The sequence below is a fragment of the Mustela nivalis genome, assembly GCF_964662115.1.
Source record: "Mustela nivalis genome assembly, chromosome: 7".
Taxonomy (NCBI): Eukaryota; Metazoa; Chordata; class Mammalia; order Carnivora; family Mustelidae; genus Mustela; species Mustela nivalis.
In genome coordinates, this window is record NC_139026.1 from 116,766,875 (window position 1) to 116,783,642 (window position 16,768).

The 16,768-nt window shown below is 37.4% G+C and overlaps 1 protein-coding gene across 3 annotated transcripts in view; it reads left to right on the forward strand.

The window, feature by feature from the left end:
• Nucleotides 1-16,768, forward strand: part of CUL2 (cullin 2) — a 103,139-nt gene that overhangs the window by 11,764 nt on the left and 74,607 nt on the right. For all 3 annotated transcript variants that reach the window (XM_082739719.1, XM_082739720.1, XM_082739718.1), the window contains exon 2: nucleotides 12,715-12,855. In XM_082739719.1, coding sequence (XP_082595845.1) covers nucleotides 12,737-12,855 — 119 coding nt within the window. In that variant the 5' untranslated portion in view covers nucleotides 12,715-12,736. The remainder of the gene's footprint in view (nucleotides 1-12,714; nucleotides 12,856-16,768) is intronic.

Below are 16,768 nucleotides of genomic sequence, written 5' to 3' on the forward strand. Positions count from 1 at the left end.
AAAGTTTTGAGAATCTTTTACTGCTTTATCTGCTGAAATGTAATTATCCAAATCAGTTCTTTATATGAAAAATGTTCATGGGTGCCTGAGTGGCTTGGTTAAGTGTCTGTTTGGCTCAGGTCATGATCCCAGAGTCCTGGCATCAAGCCCCACATCAGGCTTTCTGCTCAGTGGGGAGCTTACTTCTCTCTCTTCCTCTGCCTGACGCTCTGTCTACTTGTGCTCTCTCTCATCAAATAAATAAGTAAAATCTTTAAAAAAAAAAAAAAGAAAGAAAAATATCCAAATGAAGAACAATATTGCTTCAAATTAAGATCCACCCATCTTGGCAAAGTTATGTTTTTTATTTCTGCTATTATTTGTAAATTTGTTTTTAAAACAGTTTCGTCAGGCTGTGTTAACACATCGTACTTTTGGTAGTAACATGTTCTTTTGGAGCTCTCTTTCAGCCTCAGAAACCTAAAACTCACTGGAAAGTTAAGTGACAGGTCAGCTTTTAGTGTTCTAAGGAATGAGGTACGTGTAGTGAGGAGAAAAACTTAAAAGAGATTTTAGAACATTGTTTTTACTTTTAAGATTTTATTTATCTGGGACGCCTGGGTGGCTCAGTGGGTTAAAGCCTCTGCCTTCGGCTCAGGTCATGATCCCAGGGTCCTGGGATTGAGCCCCACATCTGGCTCTCTGCTCAGCGGGGAGCCTGCTTCCTCCTCTCTCTCTGCCTGCCTCTCTGCCTACTTGTGATCTCTGTCTGTCAAATAAATAAATAAAAGTCTTTAAAAAAAAAAAAAAGATTTTATTTATCTGACAGAGAGATGGAGAGTGAGCACAAGTAGGCACAGCGGCGGGGAGAGGGAGAAGCAGGCTCTCCGCTAAGCAGGGAGCCTGATGCGGGGCTCCATCCCAGGATCCTGGGATCATGACCCAAGCCGAAGGCAGACACTTAACTGACTGAGCCACCCAGGTGCCCCAAGATTTTAGAACATTTCTATTGGAAATCTAAATAGCTTAACAGTTTGATTTTCCTGATTACTTTTTTATTCTCATCTTTACCATAGGCTACTTAGCTTTTCTTTTAAAACTGATAACTTGTTTTAAAATCTTTGTCATCAGAATATTATTAAAATATTTACCAACTTTTATGGGAAAGATGTCAGAGTGATAAATTAGAGAATTTTTTTTATTAAACAATAAAATATAAGATACCTGCTAAAGATTGCAAGTTAGAGTCTTTGAAGGATTTTAAGCTGAGTGTATGAAATAATCAGATTTGTGTTTTGGAAAGTTTACATTGGTCGTGGTATGTGACATGTATCAAGGGGTCAAAGGAGGATACAGGCAGTCACTTAGGAAGCTATGGCAGTGATCAGGTAAGAGGTGGTGGGTTGGATTAGGGTGATGTCAGTGAATTCAAGAATTGGCTAGAAGATAAAGACAGGACTTATTGATTGGATTGATTTGTAGAGGAGAGTCAGATATCAAGAAAGAATAAAATTTCTGGCTTGAGGAACTCTGGATGTTGATATTTGCTGAGATGTGGGATACTGCGGAAGGATGAACACCTTGAGTTTGAGGGTTTGGGTTTATGGAAGAATAACAGACATGGAAAAATGTTCTTTGAATTTTTTGTGTGTGTGTTCTTTGAATTTTGACAAATTTTTATGGTCCTGTAAGTACCACCACAATTAATATCACCCCAGAAGTTTTCTGTTGCTCTTCCATAGTCTTTCCTGAGCCTCTGACAATCGGTGATCTGATGTATGTCCATGTGTTTTTGCCTTTCCCAGAATGTAATGTAAATTGAATCAAATATATTTAGTCAAATGAATCCTCCTTTCACTTAGCTAAAGCTTTTGAGAATCATCTATTGTCCATATATCAGTAATTTATACCATTTTATTGGTGAATAGTACATCACAGCGTGGAGGTACCATATTTTGTTTTTCCATTCACCAGTTGATGGGCAGTTGGGTTGTTTACAGTTTTGCGCAGTTACTAAGGTGCTATAAAAATTTGTGTTTAGTTTTTTTTTTTTTTTTGTAAATCTGTATCTTTATTTCTAATGTATAAATACTCAGAAAGGGGATTACTGGGTAAACGAAAGGTGTATATTTAAGAGAAATTGCCTAAGTCGTTATTTTATTTTCAATTTCCATTTGCACAAATGAGAGTTTTTGTTGCTCCACGTCCTCATCAGCATTTGATTCTGTCGGATTTTTGACCCATTCCAATAGGTGTGTAGTGGTATCTTGTTGAAGTTTTTTTTTTTTTTTTTTAAAGATTTTATTTTTTTATTTGACAGAGAGAGATTACAAGTAGGCAGAGAGGCAGGCAGAGAGAGAGAGGAGGAAGCAGGCTCCCTGTGGAGCAGAGAGCCTGATGCGGGACTCGATCCCAGGACCCTGAGATCATGACCTGAGCCGAAGGCAGTGGCTTAACCCACTGAGCCACCCAGGCGCCCCTCTTGTTGAAGTTTTAATATGCATTTTTCTAATGACTAATGAAGTTGAACATCTTTTTTTTTTTTTTTAAAGATTTTATTTATTTATTTGAGAGAGAGAGATCACAAGTAGGTGGAGAGGGCAGGCAGAGAGAGAGGAAGGGAAGCAGGCTCCCTGCTGAGCAGAGAGCCCGATGTGGGGCTAGATCCCAGGACCCTGAGATCATCACCTGAGCCGAAGGCAGCGGCTTAAACCATCGAGCCACCCAGGCGCCCCAGTTGAACATCTTTTATGTACTCATTTCTCAACTCTTTGGGTCTTTCGGCTTTTTATTTGGATTGCGTGTTTTATTATTAGTGAGCTTTGAGCATTCTTGATAGAGTTCTTTGAGAGTTCTGGGTAGTAATCCTCTGTGTGTGTATTGTGTATCTGTCCTATATCAATGTCCTATATCATACAACATAGTGCCAAGTGATTATCACAGTATGTATAGTTAACATCTATTATGTAATCAGAAAAATTTGTTTTCTTGTGATGAGAATTTGAAGATTTACTCTCTTAGCAACTTTCAAATACATAACATTTAGTATTATTAACTGTGGTCCTCATGCTACACATCACATCCCCAGGACTTATTTATATTGTAACGTTGTACGTTTTGACCCCTGTCACTCATTTGGTCACTCTTTACTCCCCATTTCTAGTAGCCCCCAGTCTTTTTCTGTATCTATGAGTTTGTGTTATTTTGTTCCATACAGATTTTAGCATTGTTTTTCCTATTTTTTTTTTTAAGATTTTATTTATTTATTTGACAGAGAGAGATCACAAATAGGCAGAGAGGCAGGCAGAGAGAGAGAGGAGGAAGCAGGCTCCCTGCTGAGCAGAGTCCAGTGCGGGACTCGATCCCAGGACCCTGAGATCATGACCTGAGCTGAAGGCAGCGGCTTAACCCACTGAGCCACCCAGGCGCCCCTGTTTTTCCTATTTCTGTAGGAAAATAAATGCTGTTGGAATTTTGATAGGGATTACATCAACTCAGTAGAGTGCATTAGGTAGTATGGACATTTTAATACAATTTTTTATTTTTTTAAGATTTTATTTATTTGACAGAGAGAGACACAGCGTGAGAGGTTAGTAAGGGGAGTGGGAGGGAAGAGCAGGCTTCCCACTGAGCAGGGGGCTTGGTGCGGTGCCGTGCGGGGCTATGTGGGGCTGGATCCAGGGACGCTGGGATCATGACCCAGGCCAAAGGCAGATGCTTAATGACTGAGCCACCCAGGTGCCCAACACAGAATATCTTTAGCACAGAATATCTTTTCATTTGTGTTTTCTTCAATCACTGTCTTATAGTAAGGTGTCTTAAAGTACAGGTTCTCCCAACTTTGTGGTTATTTATTTCTAGGTTTGGGTTTTTTTTTTTTTTTTTAATTGTTTTTTTTTTTTTTTTAATTTGACTGAGAGCGATGGAGAGAGAGGGAATACAAGCAGGGGGAAGTGGGAGAGGAAAAAGCAGGCTTCCCACTAAGCAGGGAGCCTGTTGCAGGTCTCCATCCCAGCACCCTGTTGCAGGGCTCCATCCTAGGACCCTGGGATCATGACCCTATCTGAAGGCAGACACTTAACGACTGAACCACCCAGTCACCCTTATTCCTAGGTGTTCTTTTGATTCAGTTGTAAATGGGATTGTTTTCTTAATTTCGATTTCTGGTAGGTAGTTATTAGTGTATAGAAATACAACAGATTTTTGTATACTGATTTTGTGTCCTACAACACTACTGAATTAGTTTATTCCTTCAAATAGGTTTTTGGTGGAGCCTTTAGGATTTTCTGCATATAATATTGTTACCTGCAAATACTGACAGTTTTTCTTCTTTTCTAATTTGGTTGCTTTTTACTTATTTTTCTTGCTTAATTGCTGTAGCTCAAATTTTCAATAGTATGTTGAATAAAAGTAGTAAGAGTAGATATCCTTGTCTTAAAGCTTTTAGCTTTTCACTATTGGTTACAATGTGAGCCATAGGCTTTTAGTATATGGCTTTTATTGTGCTGAGGTACATTCCCTTTAAGCCACTTTGTTGAGAGTTTTTTATCATAAATGGATGTTAAATTTTGTCATGCTTTTTCTGCATCTATTTTGATGATCATATAATATTTATCTTTGATTTTGTTAATGTGGTTTATCACACTGAGTTGAGGATGTTGAATAAATTTCACTTGATCTTGCTGTATGATCCTTTTGTATTGTTGAATTTGGCTTGCTAATATTCTGTTGAGGATTTTTGCATCTATGTTCATCAGGGATATCAGTTATAATTTTCTCTTCTTGTGGCATCCTTGTCTCATTTTGGTATCAGAATAATAATGGTCATATAAAATGAGTTTGGAAGGTTTCCTTCCTCTTCTGTTTTTGAAAGAGTTTGAGAACAATTGGTATTCATTATTTGAATGTTTAGTAGAATTCACCAGTGAAGCTGTTTGGTCCTGGACATTTGTTTGCTGGGAGGTTTTTGATTACTCGTGCTACCTCTTATCTAGTAATCAGTCTGGTTAAATTTTCTATTTCCTCATAGTGCAGTTTGGGTAAGTTTTATGTTTCTAGGAATTTATCCATTTTTTTTATATGTTAAATTTGTTTATATATTATTTATTCATAATCATTTCTTTAAAATCCTTTGTGTGTCCATGGTATCAGTTGTAATGTCTTCTCTTTCATTTCTGATTTTGAGTTCTTTTTTTCTTCTTGGTGAATCTAGCTAAAGATTTGTCACTTTAGTTTATTTTTTCCAAGAATCAGGTCTTAGTTTCATTGATCTTTTCTATTATCCTTTTAGTCTTTATTTCACTTTTTTCCACTCTGATTTTTGCTGTTCCCTTTCTTCCACTAACTTTGGGCTTCCTTTGCTCTTTTTTCCTTAGTTGCTTGAGGTGTGAAGCTAGTGTTTGAGATTTTTCTTGTCTCTTGGGGTAGGCATTTGTTGCAGACTTCCATCTTAGAATTGCTTTTGCTGTATCCCACAAGTTCTGGTTTGTTGTATGTTCTGTTTTCCATACTTTTCAGTCTCTTTTTATTTCTCTTTTGATTTCTTCTTTGACTCTGGTTGTTCAATAGCATGTTGTTAGATTTGTGAATTTTCCAGTTTTCTTCCTGTTATTGATCTCTAGTTTTATGCCATTGTGGTCAGAAATAATGCTTGATAGGATTTCAGTCTTCTTAAATTTATTAAGATTTATTTTTTGGCCTACTATATGATCTGTCCTGGAGAATGTTCCATGTGCACTTCAGAAGAATGGGTTCTGTTGTGTTTGGGTGGAATGTTATGTATATATCTATTAAGTCCACCTGGCCCAACATGTTTAAGGTTGATATTTGCTTATTGATTTTTTTCTAAATTTAACTATCCTAGCTTTCTTTCTGTTTCCATTTGCAAGGAGTACCTTCCATCCCTTCACCTTCAGTTTGTGTATATCCTTAAATCTGAAGTGAGACTCTTGAAGGCAGCATATAGATGGGTTTTGTTTTTAAATCCATTTTGTCACTCTTTGTCTTTTGGTTGGAGAGTTGTGTCCATTTACATTGATAGGTATACACTTAACTGCCATTTTTTTGGTAAATTGTTATTCTGGCTGTTTTGCAGCTCCTCTTTGTTCCTTTCTTTCCTTGCTCTCTCCATTTGTGGCTTGAGAATTTATTTACTGGTGCACTTAAATTCCTTTTTCTTTATCTTTGTGTATCTTTACCATTTGTGTATCTTTTGTTTTGCTTTGTGGTTACCATGAGGCTTACATATAACAACTGTATTTGTAACTGTTTAAGTTGATAACAGCTTAAGGTTGAGTGCATTCTAAAAAGCTTTATATTTTTACTCTCCCTCACATTTTATATTTTTGAAGTCATGTTTTACATCCTTTTGTGTATTGCTTAACTAATTATTATATTTATAGTTATTTTTACTACTTTTGTTTTCTACCCTGTATAACTAGGTTTATGTATATTTATTATATATTTACCATTTTCTTGCCAGCATTATTCCAAGACCAGATGTTGTTAATTTTGAGGAAGTCCAGTTTTTTCTTTTATGATTCAGGCTTTTTGTGTTATAACTAGGAAATATTTTCTTAAACTTTTCTTAGTTTTTAATTTAATCTACCTAAGTTATCCCCTGATTCTCCACCAGAGCTGCTAATTCCTTGCAGTGTCCAAATATGTTATGCAGTGAGAGGAGGGGTGAGAAAGGAAGGAGTCCAGGCAAAATATGGCCCAGGGGCCAAATCCTTTCCTCTCCCTGTTTTTGTAAGTAAAGTTTTATTGGAACACAACCATGCTCATTCATTTGCTATTGTCTGTGGCTGCTCTTGTGTTCCAATGGCAGAATTGAGTTAGTTGTAACAGAGGCTGAATGGCTTTCAAAGCCTAAAGTATATATTATCTACTCCTTTACAAGAAAAGTTGATTGCCACCGGAGACAATCTATTAGTTCCTCCTTCCCCTTTTCTTGGGGCAACTCTCCTGCAGCCCTTTATTCTTAAGTGTCTTTCTGGACAAATTGTTTTTAGCTCTGTATAGTAGCTATTCTGAAAAATTCCTATTTCTCCTTTGTTAGATCCTTCTGTTTCTGGGATCCCAAGTCTTTCTTAATTTGTTTCATTCCCTCCTAATAGAATATATCTTCTATTTCCCTGTTTAAAAAGGCTGCATGGGAAGTAAATTGATATCACTCTTAATAGAGAATTCTAGGTGGTTAGTCGGTTTCCTTGAGAATTTTGAAGGCATAGCTTTATATTACCTTCCACCTTCCAGTGTTGCTCTTGATAAATCTAAAGATTTCCAACTTAGGGTTTGCTGTAACCTGTTCTTCTTTTCTGAAAACTTTTGGAATCTTTTCTTTTTCCTCAATGTTTTAATATGGCAAAAAGAGGCGCCTGTTATTTATTTATTTATTTATTTATTTAATAGATTTTTTAGTACAAGATTTTTATTTATTTATTTGACAGAGAGAGACCACAAGTGGGCAGAGAGGCAGGCAGAGAGAGAGATGGTGGAAGCAGGCTCCCTCCCCGCTGAGCAGAGAGCCCGATGTGGGGCTCGATCCCAGGACCCTGGGATCATGACCTGAGCTCAAGGCACTAAGCCACTAAGCCACCCAGGCGCCGCTTGTGCTGATTTTCTTAGGATGCATATTGATTGCATGTTGGATCTCTTAGATTAGTATCTCTCAGAAACTGAGTTTTCTTAATTCTTTTATGTACTCCCTTCACCCCATGTTTATGATGAGGAAGAGAAGGATTTTTATTCCATTCCTTTGGAAAATTGCAAATATATACAGAAAAATGAATAGTATAATAAACTTGCTTGTACTTGTCACTCATCCTAAATATTCATAACCAAGCTGTTAATTTTTTAATTTTTTATTTAAAAATTTTTTTTGTTTGTTTAAAGATTTTATTTCTTGTCAGAGGGTACATGCATAAGCAGGGCAAGTGGCAGGCAGAGGAAGAAGCAGACTCCCCTTTGAGCAAGTATCCTGATGTGGAACTCCATCCCAGGACCCTGGGATCATGACATGAGCTGAAGGCAAATGCTTAATCAGGCAAGCCACCCAAGTGTCCCACAAGCTGTTAATTTTGAAGCCTATCTCAGATAGCATTTCATTATATTCATAAATATTTTGGAATATGACCTAATAGACAGGACTCTCAATTTAAAAAACCTCATTTTATAATTATCATTATAAAAAGTTAAAAATTACTTATTTAAGGTTATCAAATATCCCATCATTGTCCAAGTGTCCAGGGGTGTCATAATTTAATACAAAAGATCGCCTGCATCCAAACAAGTTCATTCATATTGTTAATTGATTAATGTGCTTTTTAGTCTGATTTAAATTCCTCCTCTATATCTCTTTCCCTCTCTTTCTTTTCTTTCTTACATGTGTGCATATTTATTGATGAAATCTGATTATCCAGTAGTTTCCTACAGTCTGGATTTTGCTGACTTGTAGATTGAATAATGCTTGAATATATAATATATATAGCATAGAATGCATTCAGATGACCTTTTTTTTTTTGAGCAACTTCATTCACTAAGTCTGGTTTTTATGTTCATCCATTTGTAACATCTATCAGTACTTCATTCTCTAACATTGTGGAATAATAATCCATTGTGTGGATATACTTTATTTATCCATTTATCTGTTGATAGACATTTGAGTTAATTTCTTCTTTTTTGGCCTTTATGAATAATGTTGCTGTGGACATTCGTGTACAAGTTTTTGTGTGACCATGTTTTCTCTTGGGTATATATGTGGGAGTGGAATTTCTGGGTCAAATGATAACTCTTTTTATGTAAATTACTTTTGTAATTATTTAATTTACTGTTGATAATCATACATATTTACAAATGGTTCTGAGAAAATCTAGTCTAAATTGTTTTCATATATAATGAAAATTTTGTAGGTATTAAAATTAATGTTGACATAATGTTTTTTGGAAATGTAATGACACATGAATATTTTTGCAATGCTTGCTTTTCTTTCTTTTCTTTTCTTTCTTTCTTTCTTTCTTTTTAGTATTTAGAGCCTGTGATTTATTTTTAGGGTTCATAACACTCATGCGCCTTAGGCATAGTACCTGTGTACTGCCTAAGTGTTAAGAGTCCTAACATTGGGGTGCCTGGGGAGCTTACTTGTTAAGACATCTGACTTCAACTCAGGTTATGATCTCAGTTCTGGGATCGAGTCCCACATCAGGCTCTTTGCTTAGTGGGGACCTTCTTCTCCCTCTGCCTGCCACTTACCCTGCTTGTGTTCTCTCTCCTTTATCTCTCAAATAGATAAACAAAATCTTCAAAACAAAACCCCAGATCCCTAATGTTGCCTGGGTGAAACTCAGGAAAAAGCTAAGGTGGTAATATGAGAACTTTGTGGATACTCACAGGGATGTAATCTAAGTGGGAATGGAAATTGTCTTGGCAGAATGTCAGGCATAGGACCATGATGGGGTCTTTAGTAAAGCACAGGGAAGAAGAAGACTCATTTATTTTTACGAATTACCAGACAGCTTGGGAGATGTAGAATAGTGAGGTGATCATGGTCCTATTTCTTTACTTGCTCTGTATCATTTTTATATAAATTCCTCATGAATAATTACATGTAAACAATTTTAATAAGACAAAAACTTAGATTTTTAATTATATGGGCTTTCTATTGTGTAAGCAGAGAATTGAGACAGTTTCAACATACTTTTAGCTATTGGTTCATTAAATTCTAGTATGTTTCACTAAGCTAGTGTTTTTCTCACCTTGACTTCCATATTTTCCATCCATCTAAAAATGGATTATCACTGCATATATACCCACTCTACTATAAACCTCTACCAAACCAAAATTTAAATAAAGGTTAAAGGTAATCATGTAGCCATTAAAATAATTTACAGGTAGTGGGCACAATACCATTTTTATAAAGGGAAAAAACTATTATAACTTTTTAGTATACAGTAACAAAATAGGCCTTATCTTTAAGAAACACTCCAGTAGGGGTACCTGGGTGGCTCAGTGGGTTAAAGCCTCTGCCTTCGGCTCAGGTCATGATCTCAGTGTCCTGGGATTGAGCCTGCATTGGGCTCTCTGCTCAGCGAGAAGCCTGCCCCCCCCCCCCCCCCGCCTACGTGTTCTCTCTCTCTGTCAAAAAATAAAATCTTTAAAAAATAAAAATAAAAAATAAAAACACTTCAACAATTACAGTTCAGGTTGGGTAATGCTCTAGGAGTGTGGTAAATCAGAATTTTCTCAAGTACTACATAAAATAGGGCACCTAACCTGGTTTAACTGGGCCTAGGGGAAGTTTTTATCTATCTATTTATATATTTAAGAGAGTGATAGAGAGTTGAGCACAGAGGGAGAGTGAGAACGAGAAGCAGCCAAGCGGAGTGCTGATATGGGGCTCGATCCCAGGATCCTGAGATCATGACCTGAGCTGAAGGCAGATGCCTAACCTACTGAGCCACCCACATGCCCCCCCAGGGAAAGTTTTTTAACGGCCGGTATACTACACCAAGGCTGTGATATCAGTAAGTTAGGTGAATGGGTAGAAAGAGGGAGGAAGAAAAAGAAGAATTTTAGGTAAAGAAAACAAAGAGTAAAGGCTGGGTGTGTGAATCAGCCTGCCGAGTTCACTAACCTCAAAGCAGAGAGAAGTTACTGGTTTATGATGTCAAGGAAAGGAGTCCCATGAGAAGAGGAAGCTGAAAAGATGCTTATACTAATAAGGTCAAATCATAGAAGCTTAGTATGCCAGGTTGTCAGTGAGTTTAAACTTTGTGCTATCTATAGTGGAAAATACCAAATGGCTTTTAAGTATGAGTGACCGGTTAACTTTTTGGTTTAGGTAGGTTATTTTTGTCTTTGAGTGTCTGTTCTGAGATTATAACTTTGAAGGTCACGAATTTTATTTATTGACCGCTGTATCCTCAGAGGCTAGAATAGTGCCTTGCAAGTATTTAAGATTCACCAAAGATGCTAGTAAGGCACTATAGTTGCAGATAGCAATTAAGAGGAAGGGATCCAGAACAGGTGTAAATCCTTTTGAGGCCACCATTAAATAGTGCTGTGACTTAATTAAGCAGGTTCCTTAATCACCCTGTGACTCAGTTTTCTTACCTGGAAAATGGAGAGAATAGTTGGACCTACCTAATCAGATAGTTCTGAGAATTAAATGAGTTTGTATAAAGTACTTAGACTGATGCTTGGCTCATAGTACTACATAAATATTATAGGAATAGATAAATTTAAGAAGTAATTCAGGAACACAGTTGGATAGGATGTAGTAAATAAGGGTGTGAAGTGGTTAACATTGATTCTTTGTAGAGTTAGTGCTTTAGGTCCTCCCTGTTTCTCCCCTACACCTACTCACAACATACATGCACTCAAACTCATCCACTCACAGGTAACTGCTCATCCATTCTAGTTAGTACTGGAAGTTTAAATAAATCCTGGTGGTTAGTCTATTGAGGAAAGGGAGGAAAGGATGGCACATCCTTCCGGATTTTGTTTGGTTTCTCTCTGATTCCTTTTCTTTCTCTTTCTTGAAATCTCTTCCTTGGACTCCTTGAGTTCTTTACTTCTCAGAACAAAAATGTAAGCAGGGCTTCGAGCCACTTCCAGTTGGTGGGCTGGTGGTATGTAGCCACTTTCTTCCCCTTGTCTCCTTTTTCTCTTTATGCTTCTTCCCCTTCTGCCCATTGTTTACCTACTCCTTATTTTCCTACACAGTAGGAGACAAGAGAAAGGATTTCCTCCTTACTTGGCTTTGCCTACAAGGCTAGCTTGGTGTTCACAGTTCTGGTAATTATGGAAAGCTTTGGGGAGAATGTTAAAACACATGTCAGAAAAGTACTCCCTTCTTCAATTAAATTTAACTTTAAAAGAGTTCTCTTTTAATCTGTTTTTCTGATGTGATATTGCGAAGCATTTGGAATCTAGACTTAAGCCAAGTTTCTCTACCCTTTTGTTTCAGAAACTGGCTGACTTCTAGAATATAGCTTGTCTGCTAGGCAAAGAAATCTTTTAGCTCACTTCTGGGCTGGTCAAGGTCACCAGAATCAGAGGTTTCATGCTAGAGCCATGCTTTCATTAGGTGTGTGGGACTGGATACTCTGAGAATCTAAGGTGGAGCCTTAGCTCTCTGCTGCAACCCTGATGGTCTTTGAAATCTGTACATTTTTAAAATCTTTTTAGGTTCCTGTGGATTTTGTGTTCTATTCTGTGGTTCATTTGTTTTGATAGAAATGTAAATTTTCTCCCTAATCTTTTACTTAACTAAGGAAGATAAACCCTTTTACTTTCTTATGTCTTTTCATATTCCCACCTATCTCATTCCCTAGTTTTAAGAGTACATACAAGGATTTGGAGCCAAAACCTTTTTATTGAGTGTCTCTTGCATATTTCTTATGATGGAAGTTGTGTTTTGGCTAATGGGGCCTCAGCTTTTTTCCCTCAACACACTGAGTCTTCTAAATCCTTGGAACAACACTCTTGATTTTAAATAACTTGTAGTAAAAACTTTCCATTTCCTAGAGTTTGTAATGAATGTAAATATTCTGTGTAGTTCCTTGTCTGGATAGTCATGAGAAGATAGTGGCCAGTGTCTATTGTGTTTTTACTGTGCACCAGGTTCTGTTCTCACCCCTTTTGTCTATTGTGCTGGAGAATTTTGTGATGCTTTAAAAACAAGTAACTTGTTTGTAGAATTCTTGCTAACGTTACTGTTGTTTTAATTAACAGATTTCAACACTAAACTTGCACAATGTCTTTGAAACCAAGAGTAGTAGATTTTGATGAAACATGGAACAAACTTTTAACGACAATCAAAGCTGTTGTCATGTTGGAATACGTGGAAAGAGCAACATGGAACGATCGCTTCTCGTATCCTTTTAGTGGCACTGATAAATGTTCTTGTATTGATAGTGATCTTGTATTAGTAACTCTGTCAGTGAACGTTGGTAAATGCCCTAAAACTGATAAAAAGTTTTCCCTTGTTGAAAAGTGAAAACAGGTTTATGCTTATGTAAATGGAAGAGAATGCCGTGTGACTGCTTTCACATATATTGTTTACATTTCCAAGTTCACCTATATGTGTCAGTCAACAATCTGAGAATCTTTCATTTGACCGTACTAATTGAGCACTTAATGTATATGTCAGGTACTACGTGAGGCTTTGGGAATACAGTGTATACAAAACTACTTTTCTTTCATTCTACTAAGGGAAACAGACAATAAACAGGTATTTTAAAAAAATCTAATGCGAGTGCTTCTACTAGCAGGTAGCGATGGACTCTCCAGGGAAAAATAAAGCAGGTAAGGGCATGGAGAGTGGTTACAGTATGTATGTATGCAACTCTCTTAGGTGGGATGGTCATGGAAGATTTTTCTGAGGAAGGTGGTGATATTTGAACAGAGACTGGACCAAAGCGAGGGAGCAAATCCTACAAATATCTGGGGGAAGAATGTTTCAGGTAGAGAGTGAGTGGCAAGTTTAATGACTTGACAGCTAGAAATGTGTTTTTTAGTTAAGTTTTCTATATTTGTGAATTAGCAGTTTTATATGAAAATACATTTGTGGTTTCTCTAGAACAATCTGAATCATGGTGTTTTGCATTCCCACATGACAGCAACCCTTTTTAAAATATATACATACTGTATATATTAATTATATATAAAAAACACTGTAACCAGGGCATTATGGATATAAACTCTGGCACCAAGAAAAAGCCCCCCAATATTAAAATACTTCAGCTTCTTAGTATTTGGGAGGTTAAAGGGGGTTTCTAGGAACCCTCGGCCATAGGTACCTGGGGCAAACTCATGGATGGCAGTCTTACCAATTCTGCCATTGTATTCCAGGGACCAAGGCTGGGTGGGCATGAGGACAGTATATGTACATTGGCACATGTTCACTGGCAGACTTCTGAACTGTCTCAGTCTGCCACAGGACACACCATACATGTCCTTTCTTAGGGTAAATAAAGGGGATAGGATTGAGGCCTGGTGTCTCTGGGTCCAAATGGCAAGGTAGTGCCAGGGCCTTGCAGGAGGCCTTCAGTACTAGCTGGACACTGTAGGAACCAGAGATTCTTTCTCCACAAAGGGAAGTTAAGATGTGAAGGTATTAACCAAAATGTGTGTGGAGATTCAGTTTTTTCCAACTCTGTGCTGCCCTCTAGCAGTCTTCCGGGATTAAGGGATGGCTACCCTCATCATGTGGGCATAAAAGCTTGGATTTTGGCATTGGTCACTTGTAAGTGACCCAACTTGTTCTTAATGCCTAATTCAGGTTTTTTTGTTTTTTTTTTTAAAGATTTTATTTATTTATTTGACAGAGAGATCACAAGTAGGCAAAGAGGCAGGCAGAGAGAGAAGGGGAAGGAGGCTCCCTGCTGAGCAGAGAGCCCCATGCAGGGCTCAATCCCAGGATGCTGGGATCATGACCTGAGCTGAAGGCGGAGGCTTTAACCCACTGAGCCACCCAGGCACCCTGCCTAATTCAGTTTTTAATATTAAGCTGACTGTTAATGTAAGAATGGTGAGGTTCTTTTAGACCAACAGCAAACCGTCTCATTCATTACATTTGCAGTCATTACTAAGAAACATATTAGGCTACCTATGTTCTAGCCATTAAAGATAAAATGATAGTAACGTTTCTGGAAGCCTTCATAGTTTGCAAGTGTGTTTTATATTTTTTTATATTGTTTAGTACCTCAAATAAGCCTATAAGATTGGTGGGGCAGATACAATTGTCTTTATTTAACAAAGGAGGAAATTGATACCCACACCATGCAGGTAGTAATTGAAGTAGCACAGACTTGAATATGAGATTTCTAACATCTAATTCCCAATACTTGCCAGTTTATCTAGAGGATAATTGATATAGATTCTGCCTTTGAAGAACTTATTATTGAGTTAGTCTAATTTTTTTTTATGGAGCATCATTGATTGTTTTTGCAAAGGACTCTTTTTCTTTTTTGCATAGTAATCTCGATAAAATAGAAAATGTTAAGTTTACTTGTGTGTTAATGAGGTTTCACTAAACAAGTACATAGGTAGTTTTAAGGCTATTTCAACTGAAATATGAACAGAGAAAGGAGTTGGTCGTAGAAATACCTTCCTTGGAAAGTGTTGCTTCAGTCACTGTTATTTCTAAGATGTTTATTGTTTGATTTGTCTGAGATGGTCCAGTATAATACCTGCTCACATATTTTTTCTTCCCTTTAAAATAAAGAATATCTGCAAAAACAATAAAATTAAGAATGGAATTTCTTACTTTAAATTCTATTTTGAAAAATAAAGTACTGGTTACTAATTATTCTGAAGTAAAATTTTTTTCCATGTTAATTTGTCCAAGAATATGAGGTTGACTTCTGAGCCTTAGGTATCGTAGATAGAAATTTTAGAGGCTACAAAACTTTAATCTTTTTTTTTTTTTTTTAAGATTTTATTTGTTTATTTGACAGACAGAGATCACAAATAGGCAGAGAGGCAGGCAGAGAGAGAGGAGGAAGCAGGCCTCCGGCTGAGCAGAGAGCCCGATGCGGGGCTCGATCCCAGGACCTGGGATCATGACCTGAGCCGAAGGCAGAGGCTTTAACCCCTGAGCCACTCAGGCGCCCCAAAACTTTAATCTTTTGAAAATGAAAAGAAGCCCCTCCCATTGTGTATCACCGTATGTGAGAGTCATTGATTTTTTTTTTTTTAAGATTTTATTTATTTATTTGACAGAAATCACAAGTAGGCAGAGAGGCAGGCAGAGAGAGAGAGGGGGAAGCAGGCTCCCTGCTGAGCAGAGAGCCCCTTGCGGGGCTTGATCCCAGGATTCTGAGATCATGACCTGGGCTGAAGGCAGAAACTTAAAGCACTGAGCCACCCAGGCACCCCAGTAATTGATCTTTTATAAAGCATTTTTTTTTGGGTGTGTGAAATGTAATGAATGTGGTTGACCCTTGAACACAGTTGTGAACTATGTGTATATAAAAAAGGTGTTTTGGGAGTGCCTGGGTGACTCGGGGTTAAGCCTCTGCCTTCGGCTCAGGTCATGATCTCAGGTTCCTGGGTTTTCTGCTTGGTGGGGAGCCTGCCCCCCTCTCCCGCGTGCCTCTCTGCCTACTTGTGAGCTCTCGCTCTGTCAAATAAATAAATAAAATCTTTAAAAAAAAAAAAAAGGGTTTTGTTTGGAAAGATTTATTTTATCTATTTTAGACATTTTAGGGAGCGAGAACTGGGGTGGGGAGGGACAGAGGCAGAAGGAGAGTAGAGAATCTCAAGCAGATTGCCCACTGAACATGGATCCTGACATGGGGCGCTATATCAGGACCCATGAGATCATGAACAGAACCAAAATGAAGAGCCAGATGTCTGACCAACTGAGCCACCCAGGCACCCTTTTTTTCATAAATTCAGTACTGAAAATGTATTTTCTCTTTCTGATGACTTTAATAAGATTGTCTTTTCTCTAGCTTACTTTATTGTAAGAATACATTATCTAATATAATATACAGAAATGTGTTAACTATTTATGTTTCAGGTAAGGTAAAGTCAACCTTAGGCTATTAGTAGTTCAGTTTTAGAATAGTCAAGTTATACGTGGATTTCCTTCTGCTGGGGGTTTGGCACCCCTCAATCCTTCGTTGTTCAAGGGTTAACTGGTACATATGTGGAAAAGTTGGTGAGGTGTACATATGGGGTTAAACAGATAATTATTTTTTATTTTTTATTTTTTTTTAATTTTTAAATTTTTTTATAAACACATAATGTATTTTTATCCCCAGGGGTACAGGTCTGTGAA